General features: G+C 38.9%; 2 protein-coding genes across 3 annotated transcripts; one reads left to right on the plus strand and one right to left on the minus strand.

Annotated features, from left to right (window-relative positions):
- Nucleotides 1–4,012: 4,012 nt before the first annotated feature.
- LOC135257092 (protein c-Fos-like) lies at nt 4,013–7,506 on the minus strand. 2 transcript variants are annotated; one of them, XM_064339516.1, is made up of 4 exons: nt 7,205–7,506; nt 6,041–6,247; nt 5,559–5,666; nt 4,013–5,441 (listed from the first exon to the last, which is right to left on the minus strand). In XM_064339516.1, exons 1-4 carry the CDS (start codon nt 7,349–7,351, stop codon nt 4,770–4,772), a joined length of 1,134 nt encoding a protein of 377 aa, XP_064195586.1. In that variant the 5' UTR covers nt 7,352–7,506; the 3' UTR covers nt 4,013–4,769. The 2 variants fall into 2 exon arrangements, with proteins under 2 accessions (XP_064195586.1, XP_064195587.1); XM_064339517.1 differs by having other exon boundaries at nt 7,195–7,324.
- Nucleotides 7,507–13,429: 5,923 nt separating this feature from the next.
- LOC135257093 (protein c-Fos-like) lies at nt 13,430–16,325 on the plus strand. Its single transcript, XM_064339518.1, has 4 exons — nt 13,430–13,792; nt 14,369–14,590; nt 14,894–15,001; nt 15,143–16,325. The coding sequence occupies exons 1-4, from the start codon at nt 13,652–13,654 to the stop codon at nt 15,764–15,766; spliced, it is 1,095 nt and encodes a 364-aa protein (XP_064195588.1). The 5' UTR covers nt 13,430–13,651; the 3' UTR covers nt 15,767–16,325.
- Nucleotides 16,326–16,748: the final 423 nt, after the last annotated feature.

The following is a 16,748-nucleotide window of genomic DNA, read 5'->3' on the forward strand; positions in this document are numbered from 1 at the left end:
ACTAGGTGACCACCAAAAACAGTACCTTCTCGGCACTCTGCACTGAAGAAATTGATTATGTGTTATGAATGTGGTGATATACTGCTGCTCTGTGCACTTATGAGGGTGACCAAATTACAAGAGGCCTCCTTTAACATTTTTATCAGGCCATGCGGGGTCCTGATTATATATAATATTATATATAAATGTGGGGATGACAGAAAATGTTCATAATTCAGGATGTCTGGTCATACTGAGCCTCATGCTAAAACAGGATAAGATGCCCTTGTTTGTCACATGACTTGCACCAGTGGAAGATTAATTAAATCACTACTAAATACTCATCATTTGCTGTCATCACACACATCAGGTGACAAAATATCACTCCAGTTGAATTTTATCCTTACATATATATTCCATCTGCAGCACCTCCTGATGAATGTTCCAATTACTTTGAAATTGTGTGGAAAAGATCTGACTTGTTTTGAATCACTTGACACTGACACTATAAATAAAGTCAAGCCCTGGAAATGTAGACAATTAGGATGGAATTATTTGAACAAATGTAGCAACTCTATTTTATTTAGGTAATTGAAAACATGTTATGCTCCATTTTTATATAAACCTATTTTAACAATATAGGATTGGCTCATTCCATTTGCTTTGTCTAAGTACTTTTCCAGAAATGGTTTTGTGTCAGTAAGTAGGTGTCCACAATTTCAGCAATTAGGACCCCTCTGGTTTTGCCTGTGAGAACAATTGCATCTATTTAAAAATGAAACCCCTCTCGGAAAGATGTTTGCCATAAAGCTCATTACAGGAAGTGACATTTTCAGTTGAATCTGCAAATTCTGTTTGCTCACAGAGTGACCAGTAATCACATTTTACCACTAGAGGCAGTACAGTCCCAACAGTAGAGCCATAGCGCGAAACATGCTCCTTACTGAGGACCGCCCATATAGCTGCTGATACTAAACTCTTTTTTTAATTTGATCTTTTTTTGGTAGTGTTCGCCTCCAAACTCCTCAAATTGCTACCAGTGTCCTCCTTGACATTTAAGAACATCCTCACTAGTCCTCCTGGACAATGTACCAACACCAGGAATAGTGCTGACCTTTCTGCCACCCTTGGCGACACTGAGGATGGTGGGGGGGGGGGGGGGGGGGTGTCATCATGGACACATTGTATGCATTTCTTTGCACTTTCATTGGCACCCATGAGGTGGATGGCACCCTAGAAACTGCCCTTGTCACCTATACCCAGAATCTGCCCTGATCAACATGAAACAAGGCCTGTGGGAAGTGAGGATGAATGTAAGTGTCTACCAAAAGGCCACCACACTTTTGATTGTGCAAATGAGGAGTTTTCAAAATCTCACCCATGATGGTACACTGCTGGACTGCATAAAAGTCAATGACTTGCCATTAGAGATGTGGGAAGAATTAGCCCCTGGAAAGAACGTTTGTATAAAACTAACCATACACCACAACCATCCTACAAAATGGCTCAGGACTTCAGGCCGTGTCAGCAAATCCACCTTCTCCCTTGACTCTTTGTGGGCCTTTCAAGTGTCTTTTGATCATTTCCAACACCTCAACTCACTATCATCTCTTTTCCTTGGTCTGTTGTTCATAATACCGGTGTGAACAGAGTATAAAAATGTTCCTTTTGCTTTTCTGCATTTTACTTTTTTCTCCTGTGTTTGTTCATTTAGTAATTTTTTCCACTTGTATTTCTTGGTTTATTTGGTAATGTTTTCATTGTTTTTTTATTTATTTTTATTTCTGAGATGTGGTTATGTTATGAGTTAAGACAGATTACCATCTTGAAAGTAAGTCTGCAAAAACTAGAGCTTGCCTGTCCACATGTACTAAACTGCACCAAAAATAAAAACAAGGAATATACCATCCAGAGAAGAGGCTAAGACAAACTGACTAGTATGGGACAAAGCTATTTTAGATGTCTCACAACCCCCTCTGGTGTTGATTCAGTCACACTGGGCTTTTTTTGCTCTCTAGGGTGACCTTACACTAGACAATATTTCAGTCTTATGTTAGAAGAAAATCACGCCAGTCTTGCCTCAGTTGATGTGCACCCCCGTCACGACATACGATTCCGTCTTAACCGATTCTACAAAATGTTTAATATTATCATAAGTCTTTAGTCTTGGCTCAAAAGGTTTGTGATGGTTAATGACGCGATTGTACAATCCTACACTAATAAGTGTTCTGTCTTTGACATCAGCACACTGGCAGTGAAAAAGCTCTAATAATCATGGCGATGAGTCTTTTTAGCACAGACCATTGTGCACGCAAGTTGTGGCTGCTGCGCCATTGCTCTTTTGATTTAAAACAACCTGAACGTCACCTGTCATAGACAATGCTACTAACCTGCAGAGCATTTTTGATGCGTAGCTCGTGAGATGGTGATGATTGTATCACTATGACGTTGTGCAATTGTCGCAGGCTACGTTTAAATCTAAAACCATTCTAAAGCAAACTCAAATCGGCGCCATGACAACAGCCATTATTTCAACGCCTATGTGTTGCACCAAAAATGTCTAGTGCCCGGCGCATTTAACTAACGTTGGCTACTAGCAAGCTAACTCCAATCCTCATAACTATTCTCTAAAGCTTGGTGTGCCCCGTCATATTAGGTTTAATAGACAACAATAAAAAAATACTTAAATTAACGATTACAATCAAGCTACAGCCATGCACAGCTTTACGATTATTTTATTCTCGCACATACAACGTTAGCTTAAAAACTAGCAAGTTGCCAGCTTATGTTAGGTTAGCCTGCTTTTGTGGAAAAAAGACTCGTTCGCACAAGAAAGCGACAAACGTCCGAGAATCTAACGTTGCGGTTCCAGAAATAAACTGGATGCCCTAATTGTTTATTTCCCGTAAACAGGGCAGCAGTCCGATTGTCGGCTTTCCCTTGTATTTTTCCGAGAAAAGCTTCCCTGCCCAGTGTGAAACCCTATTCCGCACATCCCCATGGAGACCAAACAGAACAGCCATTCGATCTTCAGCTTTCAGGCGGAGCGACCCGCCCAAAACCAACCAGCGACTACGTGTCAAGGTGTCAGTCGCATACGTCCCCTTCCATATATGTACATGGAAGTGAAACGAAATCGCGTGCCATGCAACGTAGGAATGCAAACGTGCTCTGACGTAATTCACTTCACGCTGTGGGGCAAGCAATCGGGTAGCTTAACTGACAGAAAATAGACTGATATTTTGCCGAACGTCCACGTCCACCAATAATAAATTTTAAAAGTGACCCATAACCGCGGTTATATCAGCTGCCTATTTTATCTTTTCCTGACATTTCGTTTGGATCCAGCACAGATTACATTTATAGGTCAGCATAATTCAAGGACGTTCATATCACTAATATCATTTAGAAAACTTGGAAATGTTGGTAATCTGAATGATGGGTACATTTAATTCCAAATAAATTAAGAATAGACACATAGAAAGTAAATATTTGACCTCAAGATATTACTTACAGCCCCAAATAATTAATTCAATCCTATGTAGTAGGAATAAGTAACCCAAACAACTGAACTGTATTTCTGCATTCACTGTAAAAAAAAAACGTTTAATTAAAAAAAAAACCTGTTATTATTAGGGGAAAAATCAAATACAATCCACATATTGTTTTTATTTCTCAAAGGAAAATTTTCACCTGGCATTTCTTATTGCTCTTGAATGTACCAATACACTGATTGTGAAATAGTGTACATGTCAAACTGTCCTGTTTGCGCATATTGCATGATTTTGTAGAACATTTGTAACATCCTGCACGTCTGGTCTGGAGCTGGTCACTTTAAGCTTGATGGTGCAGCTTCTTTGCATAAGGTTCTATGTAGACAATCATAAAGAAAAGGGCACAGACAGGTATTTCCTATACAAAGGTTCTTGAAATGTTTTCACATGGGGTTTTTGTGTCAGATTGTGAGATTTTCCTTCATTTCAGTCAGTCATAAGCAATTACTCTTAATTTATGTTTAAGTTTTTATTATATTCAGTATCAGGACCCTGATAGTACATTATTGAGCATAATCTATTCTCTTTGGTTGGACATAAACAACTTTAGTTTTCACTCTAGACATTAAAAAAGAGATAAACAAGGGACAAAACATCACTTCAAATATATTTAATGATAGTAAGCAATTAATGCTCATTTTTTGTTGCATTTGACAAACAAGTCAAAACTTTGAAAGTAGAAAAATAAACTATGTCATAAAATTTATCTTGACAGATAATGTAGCAGACAAAATGTTTTCATGGAAAACTAAAGAGTTTAAATGACTGTAAATCACAGAACAGTAAAAGCTATCCATGCAAATTCAGTAAATGTCATGATTACTCTTGGACACTATATTCAATTTTTTCACATTAATATACAATTGAATGGAACCACAAAACAGGACACCACAATACATTGAGATCTAACATAAAAAATGTTTTTTAATCAAAGCAAAAATATAAGGGTACTTTCAAATTCTATGCCACCTCTTTGCATGCTTGTAATACATCTGTATACTTAAGATATCTGTACAGGAAATAAATAGCCATGCTTTATCTACACCAAAGTGTTTGGAAGAAGTTAATACAGGTTTGACCACAGTAAACATTTCATGAATGCAACATTTGGATCAAAGGCTTGATCACATCAAACCAACACAATGTCACATTAGGTGGGATCAGATCTCATTGGCAGATCCCATAAAAAGTCATTTCCAGGTGCAATCCAATTGATTACCTTTAATGACATCAACATTACAAAGCCAAGAGGGTGGGAGAATTGAGAATATCTATCACCAGATCGGTTCTGTCCTCTCCACTTCTGCAGCTTTCATCCTCATTGCCAGAAGAGTCAAACTCAGGGTAGGTGAACGAGAACAGTGACAAGTAGCTGGTGCAGGAGGGGGTAGAAGTCAAAACAGGAGTGCTCAGAGGCTCCAGGTCATTGGACACAGATTTGTAGAGGGTCTCCCAATCCGTGGCCCCCAAGGACCCACTCAAGTCCACATCTGGAACAGACCGTGCTGTCTCCATGGAGACCTTCCCCAGGCTCGGAAGCAGATTGTCCAGGGGCTCTTCTTTCAGGTCAAGGGTAGGCTCTAGGTCACTGGCGCTTGCAGCCACACTAGAACACAAGAGGATGTTGGAGTTTCCGGAGATGGCAGTGGTCGGGGGGACGCTGGATCCATCTAGCTCTTGTAGTGATGTTGCTTCCAATGTGCTGCCCTCTGGGAGCTTGCCATCCTCTAGGACAGAAAGGAGCTGGGGGGACCCCAAAGGTTCCCTGAATTCACCCTCTGGATCATCAGCAATTCTGCAGGCTGGCTTGTGGGCAGCCAAGATGAGCTCCAGCCTCTCTCTCTCTTTCAGGAGGCTAGCAATGTCTGCCTGCAGAGCTGCCTTTTCTTCTTCCAGCTTGTCTGTTTCCTGCAGAGAGGATGGGGCAGATTTAGCACAGACGAGTCTCACTCACAAATGCACACATCTCCGCATCGCCAGACATAGCTGACCAGCTTCCATGCAACAAGTAACAGGTCCACTTACAGTTTGCAGCGTGTCGGTGAGCTCCTTCCTTCTGTTGCGACACTTTGCCGCAGCTATTTTATTCCTCTCCCTCCTGATCTTCTTCCTCTCTTCCTCTTCTGGAGAGAGCTGTTTCAGTAAAAAAAAAAAAACTATTATCCTGATCAATCTCGCTATTTCATCTGCTAAGCCTTGACTTCTGGAGGCAATTTCTTTTTCTTGGGAAAGAGTGGCAAATGTATCCTTCACTAAGTGCATCTAAAAATAGACTATTGTTGCAGACTCACCATGAGCTGAATATAAATTGGGTGCCTGTGCCCAATGCACAGCTCTAAAGCATGCAAACGAAAAGGCTGCACTGTCGGCAGAGCACCAGATGATTAAAAAGGAAAAATGATTTTTTAATTATGCTATCACTGAGCATCAGACATTTTGTTTGGGCTTTTAGTCTGCAGCGTTGATCTATCTAAACAGGCATTGTGGCGAAAAGGAAGTAAAAATACCTGCTCGTTCTTTGTCTTCCTGACAGTGCTCTGTCCTCTGCCTCTGACTGCTTTGTGAGTTGCTTGCACGGAGCTCAGTGCTTTATGGGATTGTGCGATGGATGTGATCATGGTTGGCTGGACCATCCACTGCAAGTCAGGGGTAGTTGAAATTGCAGTCACCGTTGGAACAAAGGGAGACTCGGATGCATCCATTTCAGAACATTCCTGCAGAATAGCATAGCATATTTCAGATATGAAAGATTGGTTTACATGTAACATCCATATATTGTTTTATTGCAGTGATTACCAAAACATTTCAAATCTACAGAAAATGTCATTTATATTGATATGCACTGATAAATATATGTTTGGATCGTTTAAATATGCAAAGAAGCTCTTGTTCATAATATCTACGTATATTGCACACAGGCGTAAATAGGCTGCCTATGAATTTACATATGTACACATACACATGTATTCACCTTCCAATAAATATAAGGCTTTATAACGGTCACTGACGTCAACACTGACGCAAAATTACCGCGGAGTCTCCTAATTTTTTATTATTAATTTTCTAAAGAACAAACCTGACCCTTAGGAGGGCACATAGAGCGAGTAATAGCCATACGTCATGCCTTATATCCCAATTAAGCAAATGTGTGCAGATTTTATTTAATCTTGAGGTAATTTTATTCGAGAACATTTTATGATCCGCTTATTACAAAATTGCTTCGCAAAACACGCCCCCCCCCCCCCCCCCCCAATCACCACAACCACCACCACTACCACAGCCTTGAATGTCTGAAAAACTATGAATATCCCAGTAAGCAACATTCTATATAAAAAATGCGACCAATCTTTAGTGCACTCTAATACATACTTTAAAATGTATTATTTGCATTTCTGTAAATGCATGCATTATAGCGAGTCAACGGCCAAGGTCAGAATTTTTTATTTATTTTCATATGCTATTATCATAATTATAGCGTTATCATGACAATTACCGAACTTCATTTTTATGAATGGGACGGGAGCGCGCATCTGTCAAAGGTAGTTTTTCTCCTTACTGCGTGAACTCAAGCACGATTGTGCGCTCCATAACTCATTGCAAGGTAAATAGCCACTGCGTAAATGCAATATCCTTTATCATAAGCATAATTAGGAATTCTTACGGTAGGCTACCTGCTGCGTACTCTCCATCGGTGAAGCGGAGGTGCCAGAAAACGAATCATTTGGAGACCGCTGATTGTACGTGAGGGTGTCCCCGGCAGGAGATGCAGTACTGCAGCGAGAAGATGAGTCGTAATCGGGGCTTAAGTTTTGAAACATTTTCCGACAAAATACAATAATACAGAATTATATGCCTTCTGAATATGTCAATTCAATGCTGTCGATACTCTCTCTCCCTTACGAAGTATTCCCTATTTCTTCTCCAGGTTTACAAACCTGGTAACTGCTAGGTTACTTTGCTAGCTCCTCCTTTTATACTGTCACAATTTTATGAATGAAATCTGTGCGCAAAGGCTGTACCATTTCTAGAGGGGAGAGACTTTGATGAGAAAATAAACAACTCAATTTTCCCGTTACTGAGCAATACTAGCGTACACTACTATAGAATTATATTTTGTCTGTGTTGGATAACTGCATTATAGGGAACAATTAAAATGCGTAGTCTATAAAAAGCGTAAACATTATCGCTAGACCTCAGACCTATAACATGGTGTCTGCAATTCCATTCAGAAACGAATGAAACATTGATTTTTCCCCCCACAAATGACAGAAATAAAAGCTATTCAAATTAAAAATTAAATGAGTCGTTTGTGGATTAACTGCTTAACCATACCTCTGTGACACTGTAGAGCCGTAGTCAAATCACATATGTTGGGCAGTAACAGAGAGAAAGGCCATGAACAAATGTGGAAAAACTCATTTATTTTCATTTTATTATAAAGACATAGTTTTCTACCTCATCATGTGTCGTAGACCATTATTTTAATTGTTATCAGACGTAAATGGCTCGTTTAAAAATATTGAAATTAATCCATTGTATAGGTAGCTCATTTTATTAATTCACCTTGTAGCGTGCGTGCACACACTAGGCCTATTTCTAAATTGAATACAAGGTCAACTACTTTTCCCTTCATATATAGCACGAAGAGGAGTGGAAGCACAACGAGTTAAAAAAATAGGCAGTGTTAATGCAAACAGAAACACAGAATACTCATTCCAAGGGGGGAAAATCACAGTCAGCGAGCAACCACTTCAACTGCCTATTCTAATGGTATCCTCCTTTGTGCAGTCTGGAAATGCAGACCGGGAATACAGAACATTTACATGCAGCTGGTCATCTAGCCAATCACAGGGGAGAGTTATCATACCATATATGGTACATCCTGTTCACATGACCTCAAATTGCACTTGGTCGCTTTTTTGAAGAAAAACTGTTGATCAGCAATGTTAGCTCTTACTTAGTAGGTACTGCTGCTATGGGTGAAATCATGAATTAAATTCGAATTTTAATAAATGAGCTAAAAGTACGTTTAATCTGAATAAAACTCAATCTGAGGTTATACAGTAATACAGAAAGTAGGCCTACATAATTGTGTTTGTGCGTGTTGGTGTATGTGTAGAGTTATACAATCAAACAAAGGTAGACCACTTGCACCCACTCAAACTCCTTAGAACCAAATCCACATTAAACTAAAGACATATGAAGTTTTGCTTACAGCAAACGTTTTATGTGATAATTTATTTAAAAAACAGTTGTTGACATTTATTTCACTGTTGTACCAAAAGTAACAATAAACCAGTATATTATTTAAACTGTCCATTGATAATCAGTTGTGACTATTATTTTTTACCACATGTGAACTCTTTACAGCTTTAATGTGAAAAAAATTGGCTTCTTGAATGACAGCTGTAGCTATTATCCTGAATGACGCGCTGTTTAACTTATTAGCACTCCGAATAGGAAGGAGGTCATTAATATGCCATGGACCAAAGCATATCCTTCTCAGTGATGGACAGTTACAGATCTAATAGCAATTAATTGTACCATGGTTAAATATTATGTTTTAATAACGGAATTACACTTGCATAAAATGAATTTAATAAAATCAAACAGACTAAATGTGAGCTAACCTGCTTACACCTTCCAAAATGTAGAACAAAATGAAGTGTGATAGAAAATTTTGGATTTAATGCTGTTAATAATAAAAAAAAACAATATTTTAGGAATAATAAGGCACGCGCATTATGTATTGCCTATGTTCTAAACTGTGCCTCTGTGTATATGCAATTATCTGCTTGTCTTTTTAATGTATAATCTGTTGAAACCACTTTTTTTCTGTTTCTCTGATAAACCCCTGCCAGCTCTTAGGTAGGCGGCAGTACGTCCCACTCCTCTTTTATCACCAAGGTCAAACTTCATGCCAGCAGACTAGAGTTTGTGTGACCCACACAGCCTAGGCTAACAACATGCAAGTGGAAAAGTACAGGTGTGAAGGAACAAAGGAGTGTGTGTGCCCCTTATAAAGTGTAAAAAAGCGAACACAGACAGAAGATTTTTTGTGCTTCCCGAGCTCCTGTGAGAGCTCTTGAACTGTGTCTCCTATCTGCAGATATAATAAAAGGCTTGAAGTAGTGTCTCAGTCTCTCTTCCTTAGATTAATGAACTGTGTCGATTTCCACGACAATAGCTGCTAACTAATGGAATGCTTATTCGTGTGGGATCTGCTTTGGACTTTATTACCAACTATTAGCGTGCTGGCTAAGCTAAATAGTTATAGGTACAGCAAGTGATCTGTTGAAAGGCCTTTAGAAAGGCCTGACTGATAGGCCTAGCGCGAAGATGAAGCTGGCAGTGGAGTAATCCACCGGGGTTATAACTAACATTTGATTGGAAACCGTATTGAAATTTATTGAAAACTTGCTATCTAGGGTGCATGTTGCATGCAAAACATTGGAACCCCCATTAGAGTGAATGAAGAATAGCCTATTAGACTTTTGAAGGCAAAGTAAAGCTTCCCTGATGGTATTTTGAAACTCGATCATTACGCTTAATGTGAAAAGCCGACTGTGAAAATATGTTTAAAAAATATGTAATTTTAAATTAATATTTCCCAAAACTTCTGGACCAAAACAACAATTGTTTCACAATATGCTACACATTAAAAAATCATGATCACAAAAAAATTGACCGGTGACATTTTCTTTGGTTGTTAAATTACCTTGGTTTTCTACATTGAATTCAATGAGCAGCAAACTCTTTTGCACCCACCATGTGCAGTAGATGCTGTTTCCCGTTACTTCCTAAGCTTCACTGCTTGGCCCCTCCTACCTCACTTGCTGCCACAAAATCACCATACGTCTTTACATTGCGTGTAGGTGTGACTTCAGCAAGGAGCTTGGACATTACTACAGCCACCCAGATTGTTTGGAGGAAACAAGTTTGAGGAAGCATAAGCTGTCGAGAAAAAACTCCCTACTGAACAGCTAAAAAGTAGCAAAATGAATACATACACTGCCAGAGCAGGACGGATTGAGAGAGGTCTCTCAACAGTAGAGGTCTGTCTTGGCCTACCAGGCCCTTTGCGATTACTGAACTCACCAGTCCTCTCTCTCTTCTTAATGATGTTCCAAACAGTCGATTGTGGTTAACCAAAGATTTGGCCTACATCTCTCATTTGTTTTTAACAAATCCCCCAACCTCATAATGGCTTCCTTAACTTTTATTTCCTCGAATTATGGTGAAAAATGCCAATAACAGAGCCCCAAGGCAATCAACAGCCTAGAATCAAGACTAGATACGAAAGCGCTCTTATACTTGCACTAAAGAGGCAATTGAACAAGCATGACTATTCAGAAACACCTGTGAAGTCATTTGTCCCAGACATTATGACTATGTATAAAACGTGCTGTTATTTCTTATAGAGAGGGTAGAAGGGGCCAGGTGGTGAAGCCAAGGACATAACAGGAATCAACCTCTACTGCGCATGCAAAAGAGCTTGCTGCCCATTTGATTCAATGTAAAAAATCAAAGTGATTTTACCACCAAAGAAAACATCATTATCATCAATCATAAATTTATTATGAGCAGCAGTTTGTGAAAAAATGGTTGTGTTGGTCCAGAAGTCTGGGGAAAATATTTATTAAAATTTGCATATTTTATTACATATTACATTACATATTTTTGCAACCTGCTTTTCATATGAAATGTAACAGTCATTATTCGAGTTTCAAAATAGCATCGGAGACTTTTTATGTGGAATTTTGATATTCTCCATCCACTTTGTTGGGAGCTCCAATGTTTTGTCCTCAACATGCACAGTACAGGCTTACTTCTGGGATTTCACAGGCTTAGGTTAGCTGAAGGTGTGTCTACCTGTGTATGTTATGTCTACATGGTGAAACCAAAATAGATTAATAAAATAAAAACTGAGAATCTGATATGATTTGTTAAATTACAAACCTAAAATAATAAAGTACAGTAATAATTCTAAATATATATAAATATGGCTTTGTCCCAAACCTTATGGAGCTCGCTGTTTATGCAAATGTATACTCTTTGCTGAATGACATAAAGGAGAAATACCATGAGTAAGTGATAGTGAGATCCAAATGGAAAACTACAAATATATGGTGATATTAATGGTCGTCCTCTAGTTGTATCTATGCGCTTGTAACTTTCTGACAGGTCTATGTCACATCTCACTCATCTTCCTCTCTTATACCTCCTTCATCCTCACTTGGTAACTAATATTTTCAGTAAAGCACATGCATACATATCTCACACATATTCACCTTATGCATAAAGAAGTAAACAACATGTTACCAAAATACAACAACAACAACAACAAACAATTGTGCAACACATTGTATGCTATGAGGGTAAAAATAATGTAAGGCCAGTTTTCCAATAAAAAGAATCATCATTTAGAAAAATAATGTGAATATGGTTTCCAGATATCACTATACTCCTTAAGCTTGTTTTTAACTTGGTGGTGGATTCTTCAGTTGAGGCCAAATCACACAGAAGATTGAATTATTGAGTAGTGGAAATTTTCCTTTTGTATTTCCAATTTTGTAAAAATGACATATGCTGTAGTAGTGGCCATGAACATAAATTGCTTAACTCTTTTCATAGTAAGCTAGTAAAAAGGTAATTCAGTTCCATAATGTTTAAGATACAGTGTGGAAGATGTTGTAACTGAAATGTCCAAGAAACCTGAAAATATGTTAATGGTTGATTAGTAAGCAACATTCTTAGCATTGGACGAATACCTAGATGAACTAATGAACTCACCAGTTCAATTTTTCATAAAATACGTGAAACATGGCCAACGAAGCATTCAACGCAGGTCAGGTTGGCCACTGTATTTCTGAAGTGTTTGATGACTGAAATGGCCCTGCCAAATGACTAATGCTAGCCATTGATACACATTAGCACTAAAATCACTATATGTAAAGTGTTGAGTATCCATCCATATAAAATACATGGATACATGGTTACTGTTTGTTCTCTTTTAACAGTGTTCTATTAGGCGACTGCATGTGATTGCAAATTAATTCCTGGGAATAACTGTTGTTTGGACCAAATGGTTTTTTAAAATGTTTTTATTTTCATTTTTTTCCAACTTTGATTTAGGTTATCTTAGTAAATATTAAGCAATAACAATGAATAAGATATTACGTTTGAAATATGTATCCTAAATCAATTTTCAGTTTCGATCTGAGTGAGCCCAATATGATATAATCTTTGGCCAAATTGTGATAGTAATGACGACAATATGGTATGACACGCGGGTGGAGTTAAATCAGGTCATAGGTAACACGGCCATGAGAGTTTTAAAATACAACGTTATCACGACGTGGTTATAAATATTCTGTCATTATACCGCTATACCCGCATTCCAACTGTAACGTCAAATTCTCAGAGGGTTTCTAGGCAACAAACAATTGCCTCTCCTTCTCCTTTACCACGCTACTTCTGACGTTACTGTGCACCGACCAATGGGAAACGACTCACGCGCAGTTTCTGTGGCTCGGTACATTTCCCGTCAGTAACCCGCATCGTTTTACAGGATGTATTCCATATAAGGATACTTACGTATTGGGATACCCTTCTCTGGAACAGTCCATTTTTAACGGTAGGTACGATGTTTAATACAACCTTTAAGTGTTTTAAAAGTAGATTATCTAAAATCAATTGAATAAGCAAGCGCAATTTATGTTTAACTACAATTCGTAATTAATGTGTTCTAATAATTATATTACACTCGTACACATCTTTCTTCATGGTTACAGACGACGGAGTCCCCTTCATTTACTTGCAGTGCAACTGGGCTTCCATTCATAACATTTTTTTTTTTAAGTGGCGGAGGAACTGGGCTATATAAGCTTCAGTGACAGCGAAAGCTGAAACTTAAAACTTCGCGTTGCCAGTCGGACCTGGACGCATAGGCTGCTCATTTTCTCTAGAAATAATCAAGAGATAGTTTGAAAAACTCCGGAGAAACTGACAGCCAATACGGAAAATCTGTCAAAGAATAATTTAAACATTTGAAACCTAGGCAATAATTAATTGGAGACGTATTTTTCTTTAAGGTTTACTTTGGGATTGTTTCAACGATGATGTACACAGGCTTCGGTTCAGAGTGCGACTCAACTTCCCGCTGCAGTACCGCCTCCCCGGCTGGCGAAATGCTCACTTATTACCCGTCTCCAGCCGGCTCGTATTCCAGTATGGGTTCCCCTGTCACCCAATGTCAGGTAAGATTAATCAGATATTTGTTCATTTTGAGGCCAACACGGCAATGTAAATTATATTTATTTTGCATGCCTCGGATCAGGCATCAATTTTTCCGTTATATTGTGTTTTACAACTAATATGCTAATGTGTACGCTTTAATTTAAGCTATTTATCGAATAAAACGTTCACAAAACAGAGCTCTGGCGGGGGCCAGATAGTTATCTTATTACTTTACGACAAAAACGTGAATTTGCGCTGTGCACCCTTTTACAGCTTACCATGCTAGTCAGTAGGCTACTCCGTCTGCTACTGCAATAAGCAGGCTACAACTGTTTGCCCAGAACACAAAGTTCATTCAGGAAACTCCGTCGAGATTCCCACGTCATGAGTTGCATCACTAGGATATTTATAATGGTCTCGATTTTTATAGAACAGACCAGCAGGTATTGCGTCATGCATATTTATTCGTTTGTGGATATCTCTGACCGATATTGTAACATCTACACAAGCTCGCAATATTAAATGAACACTTTCGCTTGTTTTTTTATTTTTATTTTTTAATGTATATTTACATATTTGCCCAATCTTTTCTGCAGGATTTCACAGATCTGACAGTTTCAAACACATCTTTCATCCCGACTGTCACGGCGATCTCTACAAGTGCGGATTTGCAGTGGATGATCCAGCCGACAAATCTTATTTCGTCTGTGGCCCCTTCTTATACCAGTGCCAGCACATACAGTGCCCAGAGATCGACAACGTTCACAAGTGCTGGAACCAAGGGCTTGAACACTCGCAAAAGAGGCAACGGGGAGCAGGTAATTTTCAATAATCGACCGATGGGAGACAAAATTACATCTCTATATCCTACAAAATATTTATACCCTACAGATGTTTGGTGACTATACCCTTGTGTAAAATCTCAGATCTTTGGAACAACCAAATATATTATGCAGCATGACTGCTGTTCGAGGTATAAGCCATAAAAAGCCTGCTTCCAGTTGGAATGCTATTGTGGAAGGATCTTCCAATCAGCACTGAGAAAGCAGACTAATAATTCAATCTGCTGGTGAAGTTGGAATATCTGATGAATATGAATTAATCACTTTTGATTTTTATAGCTTTCTCCTGAGGAGGATGATAAGAAAAGGCTTCGCAGAGAGAGGAACAAGATGGCAGCAGCAAAATGTCGTAACCGGAGAAGAGAACTCACTGACACTTTGCAAGCTGTAAGTATTTTTAAAAAGTGGACTTAAAAAAAAAACTTTAAAAAGTAATTTAAAAAGTTTGTTATCATGTTGACCTCCAAGACTTGGAGGCCATTGTTCAGAAAATCTAACAAAATATATATTTTTCTTTCCTGTGAATAGGAAACTGATGTGCTGGAGGATGAGAAATCAGCTCTGAAGACTGAAATTGCAAATCTCATGAAGGAGAGGGAGAAGCTGGAGTTCATCCTTATGGCTCACAGGCCTGTCTGTAAGATCCCCTCAGATCTGGAGGCCGGCTTCCCAGAGACCTCCATCTCCCCTGCTCACAGCATCTCCAGTGAGCTCAGCTCCCCCAAGCTAGAGGCATCAGTCTCACCCAGACCTTCCACCTTCTCTGCCGACTCTGCCTTAGAGGTAAACCCAAACTCTACAGTGAAGCTGTCTGACCTGAACAACTCCCTGGAGGAGTCGCTAGACCTGCTGAGACCCCTGAGAAAGATCACCGTGGAGACAGTGCGGTCTGTCCCCGACATGGACTTGTCCGGCTCATTCTGCACTCAGGACTGGGAGCCCCTCTACACACCCACCACCAATGATCTTGAGCCCCTCTGCACCCCAGTGGTGACATGCACCCCTGCATGCACAACATACACGTCTTCCTTTGTGTTCACCTACTCAGATGCTGATGCTCTCCCAACCTGTGGGGTGGCTCACAGGAGAGAAAGTAGTAGCAATGACCAGTCCTCAGATTCCCTCAGCTCACCCACATTGCTGGCCTTGTGAGGACATTTCAATGACTTTTTAGGATGCATGCATTTAGCATAAAGTAGTGCAGATGCTGGACTATGGAATGGAATACCAGAAGCTCATCACTCTCTCCCTCAATTGACAAGCTTATTTGTATGTAGCAAAAAATGAAAAAAAAAAAAATGTTTATGAAGTTCTACATCATGAAAAAGCAAGTTAAACCATGCTAGGGTTCAAATATTTAATTTATTTATTGGTGCTAGATATTAAAAGTTGTATTTGTGCAGCTGACCTTAAAATGTGTTCACAGCAATAGAATTAACTTGATGTTTGTTTCTGGTTTACTGAATGTGTATGTTTATTGTACATTGTATGGTATTTATAAAGGGTGTGCTTTGTCTATTGTGTGAGTGGGGTAAATTTGAGCACATGAGGAAGTTTTCTGTGAAAACGCTGTGTTTATTATTTATTTATTAAATCTGTTTCTGATATTTATATTTTCATTTTTATTTTTCTACTTGAATAGCTTGAAAAATGAAAAACAAGCTCATTAATATTGTTTGCTCAATATACAAAAATAAATATTGGAAAAGGGCATGTGATTGTGATTTCTGGTGTTATAAAAATCTACACACATGGCAGGAAAATGTACAGACTAATACGTATTTATCGGCGTAGTCGCCCTTCATGAGGTGTGTAATTCAGCCATGCTTAACCACACGCCTTTCCGTAGACTAAAGAGCAGAGAATAACCTTAACTCGGCTAGGTAATAAATGTGGTTCTCGTTTTTACTGCACACGTATCTATGAAAAACCATCATAGGCTACGATCACAAACTTTCACGACCCAGTCTTTCTTAGATTAAAAAATAAACGTTCCCAAAATAGTCCTCGCAACCGCTCCACTGCTTCTGTTTGCTGTTCCGTCTCCAAGGTTAACACAAAACGTCAGAGCGCGCACACGTCAGAGCGTGTTACATTTTTCTGATTTTTTTCTTTGTATACCCTACTACGTTAA

Source organism: Anguilla rostrata, chromosome 6 (assembly GCF_018555375.3).
Source record: "Anguilla rostrata isolate EN2019 chromosome 6, ASM1855537v3, whole genome shotgun sequence".
NCBI lineage: Eukaryota > Metazoa > Chordata > Actinopteri > Anguilliformes > Anguillidae > Anguilla > Anguilla rostrata.